We start from the raw sequence: 24334 nt of genomic DNA on the forward strand, positions 1-24334 counted from the left end.
ACTTCGATGGTCCCAACCAATTCAACCGTTTTTTACGTTCGATTTCGCTGATGCTCCAGGACAAACGATTTGCTGGGTGTCGCTTACGCGGCGCGGCAAAGGAAGCTGTGTGCAACACGAGGCTTTGGTGGGCAGTGGACAGTGGGCAGTGGGCAGTCTTACCAGCGATTCGCGCCGTTGAAGCGCTGCTTTTCTGGAAACATGGTCTTCCCCACCTATGGATTCACACTTGAAGAGGCCACATGAATCGATGACTGATAAAAGCTTCTTTGAAACCGCCGCGCTGGTGTTCCCCAGATATTTGTTATTTTAGGAAACAAGATCTTCACTTGACATGCCAGGCCAGGCCAGGCCAGGCCCGTTGAAAGTGCCGCCGCATCGAGTGGCAGGTGATTGTTTTCACGATGGCAGAGCGATTGCTGAATAGCTTGTCGCTTGGAGGTCGGATGTCAGCTTGGCAAATGGTCAAGACTCCCCAGTATCCAATACTCAGGATCAAATACTGCAGACTAAAAGCTCAAGAGTAATGTGTTGAGTCTGCTTCATCCATGCAGGAGAGCTTCGAAACTTTCATGTTACGTGCTTCAAGAACTTTGATGTCGCTTCAAGAGGATTCGGGTTCGCTGACATTCCTGTTGCCGAACCGAAATCTTTCGTTCAAGATACCAATAAAGGTACGATATTCCGACATTTCTTCTGAGGAGACAATGATTGTCTTTATTGGGTATCTTGAAGAGCTTACATCGATGGTCCGGATCAAAGCCTCTGGACCTTTATTGCTTGTAAAATTCGACATCACATGTTTACTTCCTAGGTGCTGGCAAAGGAATAGAGTCACGTGTCTGGGTATACGCCGATGAGTAACATGCGGTAGCGAGGCGAGTGCCATTTGATATTTACTCTGAGCCTACAGTTGCCTAATAGGGACTCATGACATCAACGGTAAGAATGATTCCAACAAGCATGAGGGTCGGATCTGTGGCTGCACGAGGATTCATTGTCACGGTCATGATGCACTGCGGTAACGACATTACAGGGATAACAAGCCAGAAAGATTTATACATCAGCTCGCCGCTGACAAAGTAAGTGGCAGTCTATTCAAGATTCGATACTTAAACGATTGACTTTGACTCCACTTATATATGGTACAGTATGGTTCGTCTGATTGTTTTGGTAAGTGAATCGATCTTCTATGTTGAGTCGAGATTTGGTAATTGAATTCAAAAGACATTGAAGTTGAAGCCCACCGCTTTGTCAACTCCACCGTCGTCAACACCAAGACTTCATAACGTCACGAAATCTGCCCAGGTGGCTATCACATTGGAGCGAACAATTTATGTCGAAGATCGGCAGAGTGCAGTCAACGACCGAATGAGTTGTGAAGGAGCTATTGGGAATGAGGATAAGTTCAAGCCATATTTTAAATGTCGATTCTTTTCGGCTTATTCCCGTTACATCTGCTTTCAAGGTTATTTCCATTTGGTTAGACCTCCGTTTGAAAATGTCAAATGACTGGTTTCTCTATATTTAGATACCACATTCTAGACCTATTCCCCTAAGTGCTGCCTCAGCCCTCTTATGTATGCTTTTGTTTTTCTACTTCGTAGAATCTGTCACATGGTTCTTGGGTTCTTGGGGTTCTAATGGATGATTCAGTGGGAATGATCCTGAGAACAAATTAGCTGCATACGAGCCGAAAGCCCGTTTGTTAAATATCGATTTTCAAAGAGGAGAAGGAGCAAACTTATTTCATTCCGTTGGGTTTTCCGCTGTTTTAAGTTATTGGTTGTTGTTTTTAAATACTTGATTTTGCTTTTGCTATTTTCCCAAAGTTGCGAGATCCCGACGCCTTGGAGGAGATATGTCTGGAATCATGCTGTTTGCTGTTTAAGGGAGGTAATTGAGACCAAGAGCTGGTCGATGGCCTTTACCTAAGGTTGATTACTCACCAGCGACTTATCCTCTTCAATTACCATCGAAGAACAGCTGGGTTGTCTGACAGTACTGCGACTCATGCATTACAGACTGTAGAGTCTCTCCGGGGAAGTACCTCGCAATGGACTCGCGAGTAACCATGCCGTCTATGCCTCGGGCAATGCCGTTATCTACAAGACTAGTTGGTACATAGACGCATTTGATAGGTCGACATAAGTAAGGCTGCCCACCTGATGCCGGATGGGAATCAGAGAAGCGATGCTCTACCAGACAATCTTCCATTCTCATAGTCTGTCCAAGAAGTCTTCTTAGAGCTGCAGTAGCTGCGGCTGTAACGGGCTCTACTGTAGCTATCATCAGAAGGTCTCTTGCCAATTCCATGAGTTCCAAGATAATCTGCGTCGGAACATGTATCAATGGTCTCTCGTCATCGTAGAAAGTAGCTGACGCAGAAGCGATCTCAGACGATCTACCGGTAACACGTCTGACCACGGCCACCAGTGGATCGCCAGCTTGGTCTCTGTAAGAATCGTGGTTCCTCTGTCCCGTAAACCCAGAGAAAGGTTCCGCCATCAGTATAGCCCTGAAAGCGCTGGAAAACCTACTGGTCTCGCCGGGTTGCGGAGATCGATCTGGATGACACCTTGCAAATCGCTGGAAATAGTCTAGGAGTGTCATGAAGTTTATAAAAGCAGCATAAGCTTCCACTGTCCAATGTGCTGGCTGCTGCGCGCCTTGAAGAGACGGGCGCTCAAGAGTTCGGGTTTCGTGACTACCCGTTGCTGTGAAGTTGTGCTGGAACGACTCCATGGGGCTGCGACAGATAGGGCACTGGTTAAGAACGTTAGCTGGTACCTCTACCCATGTTTTAATGCATTCGAAACAGAAAACATGCTCACATGGCTTGACGACCGTCTTATTTTCAACGAGTTCATAGCATATTGGGCAGGATCTTTCGAGGGTCATGTTTAAAACCGCTTGACGCCACCTGGCGACCGCTGGAGAGTCCGGAACTTGTTGGACTGGATTCTGACTCTGGGGTCTTGGTACTTGCACTTCTGACTCGTTGATGAATCGCTGAATGGCCTCCTCGCTCAGACCTCTAGTTGTATCCGGATCTTGGTCTCCTTTGGAAAAAGACATGGAGCCGTCGAAGTACCTGTTGGTAGATGGAAGTGCTTTAATATCAAGTGGGATTGAAAAGTTCTAAGATTTGCTTTTGCGTTATATCTTCATTAACAGACGCGATGCGAAAATCATTTATGATGTTTTCAACAGATTCTGTTTTGTTTCGAAATTACTGTTCTACAACAATTTCATTGTGATGTGGTCCGGACAGCAGACCTATGAAGGTGAACAAAGAAACAAGATCACTAAGAGACAAGACCGCCGAATATACTGCTATTCTGACAAACCCATTAGCTCATCGCCGCGAGAATGTTGGACTGTCAATAAAAGTCATAATTTCTGAGCAAATATCTCGCTTAATTTTAGTTTACCCCTTAAAGCGAGATAGCAATACTTGAGTAAGACACAGCACAACCTAGGTGAATAGTTTTGTGATGATTGATTGCTCTGCTGGATATTGAGTATTACCTATTCTGTCGTTATCTATTCTAGAGCAAACAGGCCCGGAACCGAGATATTGAAGCTGAAGACGACACTTACCTTTAGCTCGTACGCGAGAAACAGATATGGTTTAGAACTATGTCCAGACGATCGCTTGTACTTAAGGCTCTGATTTGGAAAGGTTTTATTCATGTTTGGATTCTAGGCTGCTGATAAGGTAATTGCATGGAGACGATAGCTTTACGCTGACTGAGTGCAATTGGGCCATTGGTGTGGTAAACTAGAAGACTTACACTGGTCAATCTTTAATCTTAACCTTAAAATCCCGTTAAGAGACTAAGGGCTACACAGAAGATACACTGGATCTCCATTCAAACCTATTTTCTTTGCAATTAGGCAAATTATACTAATCAGCTCTCGCTGTTGCATTTTATCTGATGTAGCAGTGATTGATTTTCAGTCAGCGAATCCCTAGCCAATATCCACTCAGAGTCTCAGAACCAGGATCAAGTCCTTATGATACCTCGGACGAAGTGTGCGACTTTAATATGCCTTGTTTGACAGCAGTTTCCGCAAAGCATATCTTGCTTGCGAAAATATGTCACCGGGAAATCACATATTCTCTGAAGAATCAAGAAAAAGCATGCAGTCAGTCTCAATCTCAGAGTCCGGGTTTCAGATGTTCAACACTGGTTTTCAAGGACGTGTTTTGATCACTAGATTACGACAGCATTGAAGACAAGCGGGTCGAATGTTAAATTAAGAATAATTGGCAAAACCTGACTATATTTAATAGCTGAGAATGCGAGGATTGAATGCAGAATATACATGGCTTACGCTTTCAACGACGACATTGACCATCACTCTCCGAGACGGAAAAATAATTAAGAAGTGCAAGCATGTGCATAGCTTGTGATGGGGAAAATGCTAACTTACTTCTGTAATTCACCTACTAATTTGAAGCATTTTGAAGTCAGGACTACTTGACTGCATCTGTTGACAACGAGACTGGGCGTAAACCCAAGCGTCTCAAGAACTCGTCTCTGAGAGTCCGTAACCTATGCAGTAACTTGTCGTCCTGCCGACAGCATGGACATTATATGTGATTCTAGTGCTCGACACCTTCTACGAAATGACCACGCCGTGCTTTTGAGACCGGGTTGTCAGATGCCTTGGACGGGAATCCAGACCGGACGGCGGCATTACTTTTGTTTACTTGCGCAGATGCTTACCAGGACTCCTGTTTCTAATTTCTGTTCCCTGGCAGGATTATGGCACTAATGGAGATTTACCAGCAAAACGCTATTTCGTAAGTCACGAGCTATGAGTGTTATATATAATCCAGGGTATCTATCAACGCCATCAACCATTCTTGAATATGCATAGTATGGAATATTCCGTCTGAACGATGCACACTTACATCACTGAGATGCCAGCCTTCCAATAACGCCGCGGAACCCACAATTTTCATAATCCAGATCAAACAGGAGTCTGCAGACTCTTTAAACTATTGTCGCGTCTAAGATCCCAAGTTGCACTAGTTATTGTATCATTTTCCATGGGAGAGATTGCAGCAGAATCGTTTACAAGACTATTAACGCTAACAGCAATGTTATCCTTGGTGCCAATTTGTCCCATTCCATATAAGTTTTCAGAACCTTGGGTGTCTCGACTTTGCCTTCCAAGTGCTTGCGTAGACTCATTTTGACTGTTGGCGTTGCTTCTAGCTGCAATATTGGAATGCTGACTTGTGGGAGATGATTGCAAGTGTCGGCCCATGAAGTTGAATGTATTGAGACCAGTAGATTCTCCTGGTGGAAGATCACAGAAGACGATATCGGCGCGGGTCGATGCGTATAGGAGAACGTCTAACCAGCCATTACAGGCTATCATAGTACCAGCCATGCAGAAGTAACCAAGAGATACTGAGTGTCCTGCTAAAGCGTATATACGTAGGGAAGCGAGCGGTGCAGTGCAAATTGTATAAATAAGTGGGTAGAGAATCATAAGCGGAGTGGCGTTGCGAATCGCAGTCTTCGATATGATGCCTGCTTGTTGCTTCCGTCGAAGCCAAAGATAGATGAAACCATAGATGAGAATGGTGCTGAACATGCCGATGAATATCCAGAAGTAGTGATACCACAGACGTTCCGCAGAGTAGCGCTTATTTATCCAGCACTACAGTCCACGTTAGTACTGTTTCACAGCATACTGAGGTGTATCTACCCAAGCCGATGCTCGAACATAGAAGTCTTCTCCATGTAGAATCGGTCCAATAGCTGCCATCACATACACGAAGAGCCAACATAACCCGATCACACAATGAAAGGCCCATGTCGGTAGCCGGTAGTTTTTGGTCACTCCAAATAAAGTATGTACTGCAATTGCGCTGATGAAAACGCTACTAGCCAAGTCTCCGGTTGAGACAAACCAGCCCTGAGCAAAACATAACGGCTTTCCAACAAGTATTGCATTATTTCTCAATGCTCCAATGTTTAGCAAGAAGGCGCAAGCCTGTTGAATATCTGCAAACAAAAGATTGTAGATCAAAAGCAGGAATTGGTTGGTGGGTTGCTTGGTGCCGGTGTAGCGATGCCATGAAATAAGTCGCCAAGTGAGGTAGAAAAACAACGAGGTCGAACACTCCAAGAAGTTAGCATATGAATATTTGTATGTTTCAAGAGGAAAGAGGAGTGTCTAAGGATGAAACTCTTTCGCAGCCAATTAGAGTAGAAGCTTAGAAGGGAGAACAAAGGAAAATCTCACGAAGAATGAAAGCAAGCCGAAACTGGACACCGCGACGAGGCCACGACTTAGCGCCTCTGGGAGAGGTGAAAGGGATTGAGACTCTTCGTCAAGGACCATAGTGAGGGAAGGCGGCGGTTTGGGAAAAGATTTGCTGGAATTAGAGACATGAAGAAGAGAAATGGAAGTGGGATGATCGAGATATGTTTTGCTCCTCAGCCGCACTCTCAAGTCTTCCTGCCCGCCGGGTTGAAGTCACAGCGCACAGAGCTTTGAGGGGTTCGGAGGAAATGCAAACGGGATCGAGCCAGGGTGTTGTACCTAATTTGGGAGTATTGGCAAGGAAAACAAATTTGGGCATATCTCCGCAGGTGGGTTTAGACCGAGCAAGCAAGAAGCATTGATGCCAAAGAATTGCGATTTCGAAATGAAGAATATAATCTATACATGACTACACAGAGAAACTCTAGACATGCACTAGCATGGATTATATGTAATCCAGTTGTCCCAGACTTCTAGTCCCTAAACAGACAGCGAGCGAGGGAGGGTTAGAATCATTGAAACAACCACGACAAAATCTAGTCTGTAACTATGAGTCGCATTCTTCAACTATCTGTAATCAGAAACCGACATATGTTTGAACTGCCACAGAAAAAGTAACAATTTGCATGATTTCCATGAAATTAAATGCAGTTGGTATTGGGTCTCGCTTCTAATTGTTACTGTGTGCGTGCAGTGGCGTTTTCTTGGAATTATTTATCATTTCTGAACAATTATCAGTGCCATTTATCCAGTTTACGAACAATAGAAGAAAAGCATGAACCACTGTATTACTCTTGTTATGTCGAATAACTGGCTTTCTTTTGGAAGATATGAGGGTTATCTTAACTTATATAACATCCCAATGAAAAAAATGCTTGCTTTAGATGACGAGAGGAATCAATACCTAACGACACCTAAAATGTACATCACAAACGAAACCTGATTTAATTAAATTCAGAATTCGCATCTATCTAGATCATAAATCTGGAAGAAAATGGGTAGAAACAAGAGTTATAAAAAACAGAGGTAGAAGAGTCCAGCCGTAATAATCTTTTGACACAGTTGCACTGGAAGAACTTCTTGTCAGTTTGGAACTTTGCAACTAAGTTAAAAAACACTCGTTCATTGATGATTGCTTTCTGGCTTGAAAATTTGCGGTATACATGAGTGAAAAGTTGATCTCTAGCAAAGGAAGAAAGCACAAAATATAGCGCGACAACGAACTGAACATGCAGTAGAGAAGAAAAGCGGCATTTAGACGAACTGACAATATATTATTACGCGGAATAATAAGAATTGAATCCCTATGTCGAATTGACCGGATTGATGAACCCAACAGGAAGGTTAGGTTGAGCTATTTGAGCTCAATGAAGGGGATGTGAAGAAGAATGCTCCTACAAAAGCCGTGAACGAGAGAGATCACACACATATTAGAGCGGCGTGGCTACCTTGGAGACTACAGCTTCGTTTAGAGCACGAACAACACGCTCGGCCAAGACATAATAGGTATTTCATAGAGATTCGTGAATCTTCGGTAGACCTGTTACTTGTCCTCTATGGCCAACAAGTCCAAATTAGCTGCTCTGGACTACCTGTTGTGACATAAGAAGTGCTAAAGGAGTCACGTGCGATACGTCACCTGCACCCAACCGAGCGAGTTGGGTGCTAAATGCTGAAAGAAAATTATTGAAAAGACTTAGAAAGACGTCCTGCACACCTTCGACCTCAAGATTTAACACCAAGAGACAAGAGACCGCACTCTAACTTCGCCATCGCGTTTGCATAGTGTTGGAATTCCTACGATACAAATTTCTCGCTGACACTTGAGAAAATCAACGTTGGATCCTACGCCACAGTTTTAGGCGCTAGTACGTATCAGCCTTGAAAAACGACACCCCACTAAGATTGTGGAATTCTCCCCTCTATCTCACACTCACCCCTCTTGAGGATCAAATTTACAACCACAACACACGAAAATTCGCAAAATGGTTTCCGCATCCAAAGCTGCTCGCGACGCCAAAAGGGCCGCCGAAGGCAAACCTGCCAAAAAGACTGTGGCCTCTCGATCAAAAGCCGGGTCAAAAAATGCTTCTGGCACCACAACACCAGGCGACGCAACTCCACCACTTCTTGATGGAGATGGAAACCCTCTACCCGATGACGAACAGCCTGCCACCTCTTCAAAGAAGATGGACGAGGTGAAGCGATTAGCTGACCAAATGGACAAGCATGGTTTATCCGATCGAGTCACCACCGGAGTTCTCAGTTCTCTCAAACAAAGTAGAGATGTTAAGATCACATCCGTTTCCTTGACTTTCCACGGCCGAGTCCTCATTACCGATACTACTCTCGAGCTTACTTACGGTCGGCGATATGGTCTTCTTGGAGAAAACGGTTGCGGAAAATCAACTCTCTTGAAAGCGATCGACAAGCGCGAATACCCTGTCCCGGACCATATCGATATTTACCTGCTCAACGAGGGTGCGCCACCCAGCGACTTAGGAGCACTTGAATGGGTGGTTAGGGAGGCAGAGAACGAGATGGAGAGACTCGATAAGCTAGCTGAGCAGATTCTCGAGGATGATGGACCAGAAAGCCCTATGTTAATGGATATTTATGAGGTATTTTTCAAACATCCTCGTCGCCGTGTGTGTGGCTAACTGATCGCAGCGCATGGAAACCATGGACCCCTCTACATTCTCTACGCGTGCATCTCTAATTCTGACCGGTCTTGGTTTCAACAAAAAGACGATTCAGAAGAAGACCAAGGACATGTCCGGAGGATGGCGTATGCGTGTGGCTTTGGCCAAGGCTCTCTTCGTCAAGCCATCTTTGCTTCTACTCGATGATCCAACAGCACATTTGGATCTGGAGGCCTGTGTGTGGCTCGAGGAGTACCTGAAGAAATGGGACCGCACTCTGGTATTGGTATCTCATAGTATGGATTTCCTCAACGGTGTCTGCTCCAACATGATTGATATGCGCCAGAAGAAGCTCCTCTACTATGGTGGTAACTACGATTCTTACGCGAAGACTCGCTCTGAGCAAGAGGTCAACCAGATGAAGGCCTACCAAAAGCAGCAGGACGAAATCGTCCATATCAAGAAGTTCATTGCTTCCGCTGGTACATATGCCAATTTGGTCAGACAAGCCAAGTCCCGACAAAAGATTTTGGATAAGATGGAGGCAGATGGTTTCATCGAAAAGGTTGAGGAAGATCGTGTTTTCACATTCAGATTTGCTGACGTTGAGAAACTACCACCTCCTGTCTTGTCTTTCGACGATGTTACTTTCTCTTACTCCGGAAACTCCAAGGATGACCTTTACAAGAACCTCGATCTCGGTGTAGACATGGACTCTCGAACTGCACTGGTCGGGCCAAATGGTGTAGGAAAGTCCACGTTACTGAGGCTGATGACTGGCAAGCTTTCCCCAACTAGTGGAATTGTTTCCCGTCACACTCACTTGAAGATGGGAGTCTACAGTCAACATTCTGCCGAGCAGCTTGATCTCACAAAATCTGCTCTTGATTTTGTGAGAGACAAGTACGCCGACAAGAGTCAAGATTACCAGTACTGGAGACAACAGCTTGGCAAGTACGGTCTCAGCGGAGACTCGCAAACAGCCCTCATGGGTACTCTATCTGAAGGCCAAAAGTCTAGAATTGTTTTCGCGCTCTTGGCTATTGATGGGCCTAATATGCTCTTGTTGGATGAGCCTACGAACGGTCTGGATATCCCAACTATCGACAGTTTAGCTGATGCTATCAATGCTTTCACTGGCGGTGTTGTAGTTGTCTCCCACGATTTCAGGTGAGTCCCGAAGAATATTTTATTTCTGGATCTCCGCTAACCTTCACAGATTGCTTGACAAGATTGCAAAGGATATTATGGTCTGCGAGCACCAGAGCATCCACCGATGGGGTGGTAGCATTGGAGAGTACAAGGACCACCTGAGGAAGAAGATGATTGCCGCTGGTAACGTTTAGGGTCGAGTTGAAAATAATGCAAAAGAAAATATATGCTTTTTGAGGAGAGCATGACCAACCTATACCAGCACAAGTGCGAATTCGGTGTGAATCCGTATAAAAGGGCACTTCGAATGCGTTGGGCTGGATATCATTGGAGAAATTAGAATGCGTGTGCTTTGTAGAGGCGTGCCAATTAATTGATTACAACAGAGATGCAAGAATCTCCCACTTCATTTGCTGTGCTTGTTGTTGTCGTCCGGATTCTTCGGTGTGCCACTGGACGTTTGAGCATCGTGCTGGTTTTGTACACGTCTGGGTGTTTAGATTGCTATACCGACATCAATATGAAAGGCCTCGCTGCTGGAGTTCTGCCACTTACCTAAATGCCCATCATGATTCTACATGAACGACTGGAATGCAGCATGTGAGATTCGGATTGACGCTTCCAAGAACCAAAACTTGAGGGACAGAAGCTTCGGCTTGGCACAAAACTAATCTGGCAAAAGCAATCTGTGATTCTGTGCCCCATAGATACAGATTTCCGCCCACACGTAAATTGACGGCTGAAAGAGATGTATGCATTTCTCAGTATTGTTGTTCATACCCAAGCAGTATTCTAGCTATGGAATAGGTCTTGATGCGACCAAAGTTTCGTACGGAGGACCTCCTTTCCAGGTAATGCACCGGTTCTCCACAAATGGCCGCTTCTCGGACCGCGTCGGCCACACGTCCCGATCCCGAATCTCAATAGAACATGAACAAACACATTTGACCAGAATGCAGCTCCGCAAAGCCTTCGTCGAGATGTTATTCCCATCGGACATGTGGCCTAACACCATTTAATCCCGAATCGTAGGCGTTCAACCTAATTGTTATACTCCTGGATAGCGCCCATATGCAGGGGGAGGCGCAGCCAATTGGAGCATCCGGATGACGATGAAGAACTCTCTCTCAAAGATTACAGAAGAGTCGATGGGGCTTTTCCTACGCTTCGTCGGTACTCGCAGTCTCGCACTCGTAAGGCCTGTCTGTACCAGCCCACAACATGACTCCAATAGATGTGCCTTCCTTTTTCCTTCGTCCTTTGCTCCCGTAACCAAAATCAAATAATCATCCACCTGCACCCTCGATGTTGCCGTCGCGACATCTGGATCAGGATACTTTCATCAGAATAATCGCACTACATGAGACATTGTACTTCGAACAACCATAATAGAACCACCACGCCGACTCCCCGGCGGCCTGGACGTTCCAACTCGCGCGACATACAAAGACTTTTCTTTCCCCCTCCGCAGTCCGTTTGACGGCCATCACCATCGCCATCCAAGACGCGCCATCATCTCCTAGGAACCCTCGTCAACACCAAGCCTCAGGTCGACGATCGCGATCAATCGTCGCTTTGTGCCATCCTCCCGCGATTCCGACCCCCTAGCTGCCAGGTGGCATTGAGCCTCCTATGGAGAGATAATACCCGGCATTTCGTCGCCTTGTGAAGTCGAGGACTGGGTGAACAATTCGATGTATCACGCAACCGTGATGCAACGGCCCCAGGAGGACGAGGAGGACGGGGTGAAGCGTGAGATGATGAATGGAGAAAGTAGCTCGAGCACTCGACCATACATCGCTCGGTCTCCCACAACGCAAACAGACTTTCGTCCGCCTTATTCACCCACCACAACCAACGGTGCATCGCGCGCTCAATTCAACAATCCATATCTCCCACCAACACCAGCGCCGCTGCATATGCCAGTTCCTGGTCCAACTTCGCCCATGACCATAGCTGCTCCGGCATCTGGGAATTATCACAGCGACTATCACTCCGCTTCGCGCGAGAAGCCTGTCAGCAACTATTACGATCCAACGTCCGACTCAAGTGAGAGGCGGCCATCAGAGGTTGCCGCGCGAGTTGAACCTCAGATTCAAACTCCTCAGGTACGCGGCTCGACTTTTGACGACAACCGTGAATGTCCACCCGCTAACCGCGTCTTGCAGAGTCGAGAGCCTTACACATACCCGCAAGCATCCTCCGAGCCACCGAAATACTACAACGGAACATATACCTCTCCAGTGGCCACGACTTTTCAGCCGCGGTCCCCAATATCACATTCTCATCCACACGCTCGACCCATAACACATTCGCCGGGGATGGCCCCAACATCGCCTGTTATGCGACACAATGGGGCTGGAGTTGGCGGACCAAGTATAAAGCAGGAGGCGCCAGTGGCCGCGAGTGTTCGTTAAACCATTTCTCCAGCAATTGCAACTCTAATACTGACATGATTCGTCACTAGACTCCTACACGACCTGCTGATCCGATGGCATTTTCCAGTATCCTCTCCAATGCGGAGCCAGCACCACAACCTACACCTTCTGCTGCTATATCGAAACCTCGCAAAGCCGCGAAGCAATCTCCACCACAACCTCCTGAGCACGAACCAATCTCGAGAGATAGCTCTCTCGAACCATCTCTTGCACCCGCCCCAACCCCCGTGTCGCGAGTACCTGCGAAAAGAAAAGCCAATGGCGAGGCAAAGAAGCCCTCCCCGAGGCCCAAGCAGCTACAAAAGGAACAGGAGAAGGAAATCTTGGCTGCCATGGCAAGGATAGAGAAGGCCGACGCCGAGGCTGGACAACCCGACCTGACTGGTTTTGAAGAAGACAAGATGCACTTCAATGTAAGAAGTACGAAGCGAAAGCTGGACGCCGAGAAAGCTGAGGCTGCTAAAACAAAGCACCGCCGGACTGCTTATACCGAAAGAATGGCTTCGAAGCTTGGTAGACACGCCTTACTTGGTGAGCAAAGATATCGAGATATCCACGCCGATGAGGCAATCACTGCGGTTCAGGAGAAAGAAGTGCAGGCCGAGAAGGAGCGTAAAAAAAGACATGCAGAGAAAACGCCGGCGCGAGAAGACCGTAGCCACCAACCTCGAACAGAAGGAAGCAGCTCTGTCCAAAGCGCAGGAGGCAGAAGATGAGCACGAGAGGCAAAAGTTTATCAAGGAAGCACAACGAGCCGAGAAGAAGGCACAACAAACCAAGATGATCCTCGCTCGAGGTGATAAGGGCCCAGAAATCAAAGCTGTATCTCCTTTGGAACCCAATTTGTCCGGCGGTATGATGTCGACTTTCACAGCCGTGGACCCCGATCCGCCAAAACTGAAATCAAAACGCGGGGGCGCACGACTCAGAAAGTCCAAGGAACAGAAGCAGGCCGAGAAAGACTCGGCTGAGGCTGCACAAGCTGCGATCGATGCTGGGGAGGAGCCACCACCACCGCCGCCTTCAAAGGAAGACACTCCAAAGTTGCGACTGAAACATAAGGAATCCAAAGACCCTCGTGAAGAAGCTCCGGCTGCATTCGAACCTTTCGTCTCCAAGGGTTACAATCAAATATATGATCAAATATGGAGAGATCTTGCGCGAAAAGAGGTCACGAGAGTCTACAAACTTGGCATAGAATCCAATGCGACAAGAGCGTCCAACCTAAAGAAGACGGCTATCCTCGCATCGAAAGAGGCCAAAAGGTGGCAGCTTCGAACCAACAAAGGCACCAAGGATCTCCAAGCCCGAGCCAAACGAGTAATGAGGGAGATGATGTCTTTCTGGAAGCGAAACGAACGTGAGGAGCGTGACACACGAAGAGCTGCTGAGAAACAGGAGATTGAGAATGCAAAGAAGGCCGAGAATGACCGAGAAGCGAACAGACAGAAGAGGAAGCTAAACTTCTTGATTTCACAAACTGAACTTTACTCGCATTTCATTGGCAAGAAGATCAAAACTGATGAGGTGGAGCGATCCACAGACCATCCTGATGTTGCTGTCGCTGATAACAAAAATTCCACGCACCCTGACCATGCGGTCGACCTTCCCGAGCATGGTGCAGCTGTTGCTAAAGTAACTAATTTCGAGGACCTCGATTTCGATGCCGAGGACGATTCGGTACTGAAGGCAGCGGCAATGGCAAACGCTCAAAGTGCTATTCAAGAGGCCCAAAATAAAGCTAGGGCTTTCAACAACGAAGCACCCGCCATGGACGAAGAGGGTGAGATGAACTTCCAGAACCCCGCAGGTATGGGCGATGTTGCTATTGAGCAACCAAAGCTACTTCAAGCCCAGCTCAAAGAGTATCAGCTTAAGGGTCTCAACTGGCTGGTTAATCTATACGAACAAGGTATCAATGGCATTCTAGCAGATGAGATGGGTTTGGGCAAAACTGTACAGTCCATCTCGGTTATGGCCTATCTCGTGGAAAAATATGGTATCTGGGGCCCTTTCCTTGTCGTTGCACCCGCATCAACACTTCACAATTGGCAGCAAGAAATCACCAAATTTGTTCCTAAACTCAAGGTTTTGCCTTACTGGGGTACAGCCGCGGATCGCAAGGTGCTTCGAAAATTTTGGGACCGCAAACACATCACGTACACAGAAGATGCTCCCTTCCACGTATTGATCACCTCGTATCAACTAGTGGTCTCCGATGTCAACTACTTTCAGAAGATGAGATGGCAGTATATGATTCTCGACGAGGCCCAAGCTATCAAAAGCTCCGCGAGTTCCAGATGGAAGAGTTTGCTTGGGTTCCATTGCCGCAACCGATTATTGCTCACCGGTACTCCAATTCAGAATAACATGCACGAGCTGTGGGCTCTTTTGCATTTCATCATGCCCAGTCTCTTTGATTCTCACGATGAATTCAGCGAGTGGTTTTCAAAAGACATTGAGAGTCACGCTCAAAGCAACACCAAACTCAACGAAGACCAGTTAAAGCGTTTACACATGATTTTAAAGCCTTTCATGCTCCGCCGTGTGAAGAAACATGTTCAAAAAGAGCTGGGCGATAAGATTGAGATCGATCTCTTCTGCGATTTGACCTACCGTCAACGAGCTTACTATGGAAACCTGAGGAACCAAATCAGCATAATGGACCTGATTGAGAAAGCAACGATTGGTGACGACAATGATTCTGGAACATTGATGAACTTGGTCATGCAATTCCGGAAAGTTTGTAACCACCCTGATCTTTTCGAACGTGCTGAAACAACGTCGCCATTTTCTTTTGGACATTTTGCCGAAACTGCATCATTCATGCACGAGAGAAACCATCCGATTCTGAATGTGAGGTATTCGTCTCGAAACATGATTGAGTATAATCTTCCTCGGTTGATCTGGAGGGAGGGAGGACGACTAGATTTGCCTGGGAATGACAACCAGAGCCGAGGTTTCCGTGACAAATATCTGAACCAGTTGATGAATATCTGGAAGCCTGAGAATATTCATGAAAATTCGGCGAACAATAAAGCCTTTTCATGGTTAAGGTTTTGTGACACCTCCGTCAGCGAGTTATCGACTGTTGCTTCCCAGAAAAGCATTTTTACTCGTGCAACAGATTTAGCTCGGAAGCCTCGAAAACTGGGCGCTCTGAGCATTGTCTATGATGAAGATGATGACAAGTCCTTCACACCTGCGCAAGCAATGTTACAAATTGTGGACCGTAAAGACCGTAAGGCTCTGGCCGAGGTGACAAATGAGGGTTATTTGAACAAGCTGTTCAACGTCTCCAAGGATGTATGGGCGGAGTCGGGCATGGGTCGGCTTGACCAATGTGGGCGACCAGCGGCGACAGCTCCCCCGATTGAGGTTGTGTGCTCACATCCGGGTACTGCTGCAGAGAAAGAAAACATCATGTTTAGTGTTTCGATGCGCAGAGCGCTTTATGGGCCATCACCCGTGGAAGAAAAAGCTTTGATCACATCGAAGGTCGCTCCAAGCTTCTACCCGCCAGCGAAAATGCTACCCGCACCTACGTCTGAGAAGCAACGTTTCACTAATATTGCCGTCCCATCAATGCGGCGCTTTGTGACCGACTCTGGTAAACTTGCCGAGCTTGACAAGCTGCTCTTCAAGCTTAAGGAGGAAGGACACCGAGTATTGCTTTACTTCCAGATGACACGTATGATTGATCTAATGGAGGAGTATCTGACATATCGAAACTACAAGTACTTGCGCCTCGATGGATCAACGAAATTGGAAGATCGTAGGGATACCGTTCATGACTTCCAGACTCGACCCGAAATATTCATCTTCTTGCTCAGTACTCGTGCTGGTGGTCTTGGCATCAATCTCACTAGTGCAGATACTGTCATTTTCTATGATTCTGATTGGAATCCAACTATTGATTCACAGGCAATGGACAGAGCTCATCGTCTCGGGCAAACGCGTCAAGTCACCGTCTACCGTATGATCACTCGGGGGACGATTGAAGAACGAATCAGAAAGCGGGCTCTCCAGAAGGAAGAGGTCCAAAAGGTCGTAATGACTGGTGGCAGTGGTGGAGGTGTCGATTTCAATACAAGAAGCAAAGAGAATCGCACAAGAGATGTCGCTATGTGGCTTGCGGACGACGAACAAGCTGCCGAGATAGAACGCAAGGAGGCAGAACTGGCTGCCCAAGAAGCCAAAGAGCCTTCTACCACCAAGAAAGGGAAAGCCAAGAAGAGCAAAAAGGAGACTGGTGGTGGAAGCTTGGAGGATCTGTACCATGAGGGTAAGCTCAATCTTTTAAGCCTCATGTTCCAATAGAAAGCTAACATATTTGTAGGTGAAGGCCACTTTGATGATGGTAGTAGCAACAGACCTTCGGGAGCCGCCACACCCATTGCGGCTGCCGGCGAAGCACTCCCTGGAGCGAAAGGAAAGAAGCCTCGAAAAGGCGGCAAAAAAGCAAAAACAGCTAAGCAGAGACTCGCGATGGCTGATGGAGATGTTGATATGGGTTAATGTCTTGATATTTGAAATTGGGGATTACTGGAGCCAATTTTGAGGCCACGGTAGACTCATCTTTTCTTTCTTAGAAATTCTTCTGATGGAAAAAGCATTAGAGATCTATTCGGAATGTCAGGCTTGTATTATATATCAGACGGGGAGTTACTGCTGCCAGGACGTGACCCTCTGGGCAAGAAAGGTTGAGAGGCAATTGGAATGGGAAACGTGTGTCACTATAGAACCCGGATGGATGTCCCATGTAACCTTATGGCGTTATGTTCTGAAGTTAGATGCAGAGGCAAGCGATGCGCCTGACTTAAATATCATTCTTTGTCTCAAATGTGTGCTCGAATCTTAATACTGCTACAGCCATCTTAGCTGTTGGTTCGAGTCACGGAATTAACCCACCCTAGCTAGCTCTTATCCGCTGCCAAAATGGCCCCACCCCAAACCATTGTATGCCCTTTGTTACTCCGTTTCCGTACCCCTCGATTCATCCTAATAGCAGTTCACAGCCACGTTGCTAGACTGCCCGTTAGGATTGATCTCGTAACAACCTCCAACACGCCTGAATCATGACAGTGTTACTCCAAATGTCTCGCTGAATCCTCATATACCCGCTCTTACGTCATTCTAAGCATCAAGGTCGTCTGCGCGAAGGTCACAATGGCTCATTGAAACGATATAAACAAGTCTACGAGATCTGGCTCCGCAAAACACCCCGCAGACAGATCATTGACACTGGGAGTTATGGCATCAACCCGGACCTCGCTCGATCGTTCCCCTTCCGAGACCGAGCATACTTCTCCCACGACCTCGTCGCCGCAGTCCCTTTCTAAAGCAGTCCACGCGCGGCGTGCTGAATACACGCGCAAGAAGAAGATCAAGATCAAAATTGGCAGTTGGAATGTTGCGGCATGTCCAGGTACTGAGCGCGATCTAGAGGCGTGGTTCGTGGAGGGCAAAGGTGTAGATGAGCACCTTAGTGGAGTAACAATCCTGGATAGCGATGAAGGTCCTGGAAAAGAAAGTGTTGGTGCTCAAGAAGCAAGGAGAAGCAAAAAGGAGCCCACAGTACCTCGTGGCGATAAGAGTGGTTTGCCTGGGGGCGAGGAAATTGGACTATACGTGCTTGGGTTGCAAGAGGTTGTAGATCTCACGAGTGCGAGGGAGTATGTTGGGAGGGTTTACACGGATCTTGGCCCTACCACCAGATGGCGCAAAGCTATGAAGGATGGCCTTCCTAAGGGATATGTCCAGATTGCGGAACAGCAGCTGTCGGGGTTATTGTTATTGATTTTTGCTTCGCCAGAGGTTGCTCCCACTATTAGCTCTGTGAGTACCGTCAGCGTGGGAACAGGCATTATGGGATATCTGGGAAATAAAGGCGCAGTAGCGACACGCGTAGTTTTGGGAGAGACAACAAGAATGGTTTTTGTAAACTCCCATCTTGCCAGCGGAAGCGACCCGACGCATTTGGATCGGAGGTGCTGGGATGTTACTCAGATTCTCCAGCGGACGAGGTTCGAACCTATCAGCTGGGGCGGAGTTTTGGATGATTCCTCTGAAGGCATTGGAGAAGAAGACTTTGCGTTTTGGTTTGGGGACCTAAATTTTCGGCTTGATGGGTTGCCGGGGGAGGATATCCGAAGGCTACTGCTGTTACATACGAAAGGAGAATACGATATTGGGGACCCATCGAGGGTCAAAATCGACGACGAGTTAGCACATAACGATGATCCTATCGTCATACATAGCATTGACAGCGGCGATGAGGACGATGAACTGTCAGGGGATGAAGAGCAATCACAGCGACGGACTAGTAGTAGTTTTGATGCAGCAGATGATGATTCCTCTTCCAATACTTTACCAGACCCCGATGACTTTATTCAAGATCCTAGTCAAGACCCTGCATCACTGCAGGCTACGCTTGATTCTTTATTGCCACACGATCAATTAAAACGGATGCAGCGACAGAAGAAAGCCTTTCATGATGGATGGCGAGAAGGTCCGATCACCTTTCCTCCAACATACAAGTACGACGTTGGAAGCGTTGGCATGTTTGACTCGAGCGAAAAGAAACGTGTTCCAAGTTGGTGTGACCGTATTGTATATCGCACCCGGAAAGACAGACTAGAGTATGAGGAAAAGAAGCGACAGGAAGAGATAGCTCGAATCAAGGATGAAGAAATGCAATCCAGTGGTATTGCACAAGCCGCGGAAGATGAAGATGTGTTGTTTGACTACAACCCAGATGACGATGGGGCAGACGAACCTTCATCTGCTCCTCCACCTAATGATTATGACGACTATGACGAAGAAAACGAGGATGCCCCCGAAGTGGTCATTACGGAAGAGGGATTCACGGATAGTATTCTGCAAGAATACTACACCTCACATCAGCGCGTCCTATCCTCGGACCATAAACCAATCGATGCTGTCTTCACCGTTGAGTTCGACGCAGTTGTGACCGATCTCAAAGCAAAAGTACAGCAAGAGGTAGCTCGGGAGTTGGATCGGGCGGAGAATGAGGGCAGGCCTGGAATTACTATCATCTTCGACCAGGCGCAAGAGGAGGTAGAGACCAGCGCTCCACCTCCAGGGGGGGATGGTGCGCAGGGTGTCGATTTCGGAAAAGTTGCGTACCTTCAACGGAAAACTCGAAGCCTCACGATCGCCAATACAAGTCAAGTCTCGGCTACTTTTCAATTTGTCGATAGGCCAACTGAATCTGGAGAAGGCAACAAGCTTGCGCCACCATGGCTCTCTGTAACCTTTGCGGGTTCAGACACGAATGAAGAGGACCGGGAGAAGCAGAAATTGCAAAGAGACATCACGCTCGAACCTGGCGATGCCGTAAATGCCACCGTTGAAATATTCGTTGAGGACATGCTCTTAGTCCAATCTCTAAACAATGGGACGGCACAACTTGACGATGTCTTAGTTCTTCGGGTTACAGGCGGCAGAGATCATTTCCTGCCAATACGCGGTACTTGGTTACAGTCTTGCTTTGGACGCCCGATAGACGAGCTAATTCGAATACCGGAGGGTGGTGTCAGAGCTCTTTTGCCCAGAACAGATGGAAAAGGAGCTCCAACCAATAGGGGCCAAGCAGTTTGCTGGTCTGCCCCGCGAGAGCTCATCAAACTCACAGAAACGATTGAGACACTCACGGAGCGTGTGACCGCTGACGCCAACATGATTGACACAGCACAGCTCCCTATCGAATCTGCCGGCTGGCCATTCAATAACCAGTCTTGGCTGCTCAAAGATACCCGAACGAGGGAGGCCCATAAGGCATATCTGCTTGAGGCACTCGACTCCGACAAAAACCTCGCCGATGCTTTCCCCCTAGGAATCCCTGAAATAGAAAAGCTCGAAATCGCGGCTGAAATCCTCATCATGTTTCTGAATAGTATAACAGATGGTATCGTACCAGAGATGTTATGGGCGAAATTAGAAGAGGATATCAATGTCCGTCTTGCTAACCCCCTCACCGATCCCGAGGAAATCAAGACCTGGGTTCTAGATGTCCTATCAGCGAGTCCCAACCATAATATCTGCTTCGTATTCTTGACCTCCATGCTTTCTAGAGTCGCCGCTGAGCTTGCACCTGTGCCAAAGTACAGCTGGAAGGAACAAAGCATCAAGAGTGCTAGGAGTAGTATAGACACCGTCAGACGTAGCTTGAGTTGGAAACGCAGTAGCGTGCTCGGTGGTAATCGAAAGGTCGAGGTGCTTGAGGACCCGGCGGTCCTGAGACGCACGGGTGTTGAGAATAGTTATACGGGTATTTGGGCTCCGATTTTGTTTAGGGGGAGCGAGGGTTTAAGAGATAAGGAGAAGAAGATTATGGATGATAGGAGGAAAGCTGTCCTTGCCCCATTTTTGAGAGCGGGAAGGGATTAGAGGAAGGTGGTTCGAAAGTAGTGAGCCTTTCAAGCGTGTTATGAGGGAGCGTTTAGCGAACGGAGTAAAGGGTGATGGGTGATGGGTAATGGGTAATGGCTGGACTGTATATCATGACGTTTGGACTAGAGGTAGATAATGCGAAATAAATATTATGGAAAGTTGGAAACCTTCTTCACAATTGATTCAACAAAATTTCAATTTTGCTTGATTCATGTGTTGCTCTGTTCATGTATTGTGAAGAAGAATGTGAACAGACATGTATACACGCTCAAGAAGCAGACTTATAAAATCTAATATTGGTATCATCAAGCTATATTCTCTATACTACAAATTTAACCTCCGCCTTCTCACAGCACAAGCCTTCCAGGCTCAGTCTCAAGAACACTCTTCACCCTACCCAAAAAGATTCTTGCCCTTTTCTCATCCCCTTTCGGTACCGAAACGCTGAAAACATTAACAGCGTTTGACAAACCGGGCACGGGTCGAGCAGCCAGCGCAGGTGATTTGCGTTTGGTAGTGCCAGATAGAATGTCGATAATATCCGAACTCCTTGCTGGCAGCGATTTCACAGGTGCCAAAGGAGCGGATGTTGGGAGAGCGGTGATTTGAGGGAGGAAGGAGCCTCGAACGCCAGAGGAAGTTGTGACTTTGTTGATTCCGAGAATATCGTTGAAGAGCTCATCTGCTGAGGGTTGGTATGTCTTTGACTTTGGCAAGTTATCGTTGGCAATATCTGTTGCTCTAGAGATGAAGGTAGATAATGGCATGAATACACCAAGGGTCTTTTGAACCCGTGACTGGACTTCAATCACCGAAGCCATGGAGATTGAAACCGCAACCCTTGATGGTACCTCGGCGACTGGCTTTTCGGCCTGCTTGACCTCCTTTTGTGGCTTTGGTGCTGGTGCCGCTAATTTGATATTGCTGAGATCAAGATGCATAAGCTTTTCAATCTTGCCGGCCAGCTCCGTAGGATAAGACTCCGAGACCGTCCCCAAATACGCAAGAACATCGCCCTTCAGTAGTCTGTTGTTGGGGCCACTGGGTGTCATCTTATCCACATCTGCCTGCTCCAAGCCCTTTTCATGAATCAAAGCTTGTACAGAGGGAAGCAATGGTTTCGTCTGCTTCTTCGCTGGTCCACTGGACTTTTTCTGGGGTTTACTTTCCCCAGCAGAACTGGAAGGCTTGCTCGTCGGAGGCGCCTCTGCTTGTGACTCGGAGGTCGTCTCCTTGTTTGGTTTGGCCGACTCTTCCTTTGGTGAGGGTGCTTCGGGCTTTTCCTCTGCTGGTATTTCCAAGCTGCTGATATCGTCTCCAGATTCCGCGATAACGCCTATCCGACTTCCCACCTTGATACCTTTCGTACCGTCTCCTTGAGTGATCTTGGCCATTATCCCGTCGTCCTGCGCCTCAACGTCCATACTAGCTTTGTCCGTCTCAATCTCAAGAAGCACATCGCCGGCGGAAAACGAGTCGCCCTCTTTGACTTTCCAACTCGCAATGTTTCCCTCCGTCATAGTTGGACTTAGGGCCGGCATCGTGAAATTTTGCGCGGCCAGTATCTTTGCAGAACTCTTAAAGCCTATCCAATTCAATAATTAGTTACCACGCCGAAACATTTGAAAAAGCGATTCCCGTACCTCTAGCCGCGGCATCTTGTCGCAACTGTCTGCTGGCCAGACGGACCGAAAGGCGGCAAGCCGTCGAAAAGGATGCCATAATGGCGGTTTGAAAGTTTCGAGCTCAATTGAGCAGTTGGAGTCGCTGATGGGAGCTGGGGACTTTGATGGGTTGAAGGGTTCAATGGTTGAGACCAACCAAAAATCGCGGGCCGGGCTTGTGCTCGGGGAATTTCACCGAGCGCCGACGTCAAGTTATATTTTATGTCCACAACATCAAATTCGTTCTAGAGCTCAAGGTATGCAATTGATTTGAATCCATGTAATTAACCGTAGAGCTAATCAAGATTTGTTAGATGTCTGCTTTTTCAAGAGGATGTCTCCTAAGAGCGCATCTGTTGAAGAGACCCGCGCAAAGCTGCCAAAGCACCTTCTTGCTCATTGCTCAACCCGCGGCACCACGAAGTTTTAGCAGCTCTCAATTTCTTCACGCTGTGAAGAAAAAGACCAAAATCCCTCCTCCTCCTAAAGTTCAACCTCCTAAAGTTCAACCTCCGAAAGTTCAACCTCCGAAAGTCAATCCGCAGAAGCCCAAATTACCAACCCCAACCAAAGCCGCCGAGCCAGCGAATAATGATTACGTTCCACATGCTTACGCCAAAAAGCTCTCTGAGCTTCCAGAGCCAACGCTCTTGTACGAGGCACCATCCCATACCACTCTCCGTACGGTCTCATATATCAGTACGGCATTCTTCATATCCTACGGCGCATACTGCGGGTTCACCTACATCGAACCTCACCCCGAAGCACCCAAATGGGTAGCCTTGACCTTTGGAACAGGCGCATTTATATTGTTCACCATGGGTGGTTGGCTTAGCACATGTCCGGCTGGAATCATAAAGACTCTCAGGGTCATTCCAAAGCGTATAGTCTTGGAAAAAAGAATGGTAGGGCCGCAGCTGGCGCAAAGATTACCAGACCTAGTATTGGAAGCGGAGATTCGAAAGACGCTTCCTCTACCTTTCCTCCCAAACCGGAAGTTCTATCTCGATCCACATGATATGCAAGTCCCGGAAGCACTTTGTCCACCACTCACTCCTAGTGAAGCGGCAAAGTTTAAAGCTTTCGAGCAGCAGATGAAAGCCACGGCGCAGCAACAAGCAGAGTACAATGCGAAACATAAGCTCGCAAGCTTGGGAACCAGATTCAGCAAGTGGAATTACAATGTGTTTCAGGCGGTCAAGAGGGCGTGGACCAGAGAGGGCTTTATGGTGATACGATTCGTGGGTTTGAAGGGAGGGAGGGAGGTTAGCTCTGCGTTCAAGTTGGATGTTATGGAAGGTGCCTACGCGTTGGATCAGGGAAAAGCGATTGATCGTTTAGCTGATATTCGGAGGGTGAAATGAGGTAGTAGTACTGTATGATTAGGGGTATACATTAGCTTGACGTCGTGTACGATACTAAGATGGTATACATCTGGACCAATTCCGAAATCTCAATCTTCAATTTAGAAGTACCGTGACGTGACGAGCTGTTTTTCAACCAAGCACCTTGACTTGTTTTTTAAAATCTGGGCGGATTCGTGATTCTAAGCTTAATTGTCGTTTTAGCCCATCGATTTTCCACTTAAGCATACCGTAACCATACACACATCTCTTTACCGAACTCTCGAGTCTTCACTTCTTACCCAACTCAGCATCTTTTATGTCCTCGAGACCACGTTCATGAACGAATACAAACACTATTCAAGATGCCACTCTAAGCCTCGCTTAGT

General features: G+C 47.3%; 7 protein-coding genes across 7 annotated transcripts; 4 read left to right on the plus strand and 3 right to left on the minus strand.

The window, feature by feature from the left end:
- Positions 1 to 1965: 1965 nt before the first annotated feature.
- On the minus strand, positions 1966 to 3078 carry GLAREA_05414 (RING/U-box; the record flags this gene model as incomplete). The annotated part of the gene is made up of 1 exon (XM_008078703.1): positions 1966 to 3078. One exon carries the CDS (start codon positions 3076 to 3078, stop codon positions 1966 to 1968), a length of 1113 nt encoding a protein of 370 aa, XP_008076894.1.
- A 1905-nt stretch (positions 3079 to 4983) lies between these two features.
- GLAREA_05415 (Family A G protein-coupled receptor-like protein) lies at positions 4984 to 6369 on the minus strand (the record flags this gene model as incomplete). Its single annotated transcript, XM_008078704.1, has 3 exons — positions 4984 to 5682; positions 5731 to 6147; positions 6271 to 6369. 3 exons carry the CDS (start codon positions 6367 to 6369, stop codon positions 4984 to 4986), a joined length of 1215 nt encoding a protein of 404 aa, XP_008076895.1.
- Positions 6370 to 8276: 1907 nt separating this feature from the next.
- Positions 8277 to 10279, plus strand: GLAREA_05416 (P-loop containing nucleoside triphosphate hydrolase; the record flags this gene model as incomplete). Its single annotated transcript, XM_008078705.1, has 3 exons — positions 8277 to 8912; positions 8962 to 10103; positions 10153 to 10279. 3 exons carry the CDS (start codon positions 8277 to 8279, stop codon positions 10277 to 10279), a joined length of 1905 nt encoding a protein of 634 aa, XP_008076896.1.
- A 1500-nt stretch (positions 10280 to 11779) lies between these two features.
- On the plus strand, positions 11780 to 17041 carry GLAREA_05417 (P-loop containing nucleoside triphosphate hydrolase; the record flags this gene model as incomplete). The annotated part of the gene is made up of 5 exons (XM_008078706.1): positions 11780 to 12193; positions 12254 to 12493; positions 12553 to 13135; positions 13182 to 16808; positions 16863 to 17041. 5 exons carry the CDS (start codon positions 11780 to 11782, stop codon positions 17039 to 17041), a joined length of 5043 nt encoding a protein of 1680 aa, XP_008076897.1.
- A 735-nt stretch (positions 17042 to 17776) lies between these two features.
- On the plus strand, positions 17777 to 20935 carry GLAREA_05418 (DNase I-like protein; the record flags this gene model as incomplete). Its single annotated transcript, XM_008078707.1, has 1 exon — positions 17777 to 20935. One exon carries the CDS (start codon positions 17777 to 17779, stop codon positions 20933 to 20935), a length of 3159 nt encoding a protein of 1052 aa, XP_008076898.1.
- Positions 20936 to 21285: 350 nt separating this feature from the next.
- Positions 21286 to 22660, minus strand: GLAREA_05419 (Single hybrid motif; the record flags this gene model as incomplete). Its single annotated transcript, XM_008078708.1, has 2 exons — positions 21286 to 22523; positions 22582 to 22660. 2 exons carry the CDS (start codon positions 22658 to 22660, stop codon positions 21286 to 21288), a joined length of 1317 nt encoding a protein of 438 aa, XP_008076899.1.
- Positions 22661 to 22916: 256 nt separating this feature from the next.
- On the plus strand, positions 22917 to 23966 carry GLAREA_05420 (uncharacterized protein; the record flags this gene model as incomplete). The annotated part of the gene is made up of 1 exon (XM_008078709.1): positions 22917 to 23966. The coding sequence occupies one exon, from the start codon at positions 22917 to 22919 to the stop codon at positions 23964 to 23966; it is 1050 nt and encodes a 349-aa protein (XP_008076900.1).
- Between the last annotated feature and the right edge of the window lie 368 nt (positions 23967 to 24334).

This window comes from Glarea lozoyensis (genome assembly GCF_000409485.1).
Source record: "Glarea lozoyensis ATCC 20868 chromosome Unknown GLAREA10, whole genome shotgun sequence".
In the NCBI taxonomy this organism is placed as follows: domain Eukaryota; kingdom Fungi; phylum Ascomycota; class Leotiomycetes; order Helotiales; family Helotiaceae; genus Glarea; species Glarea lozoyensis.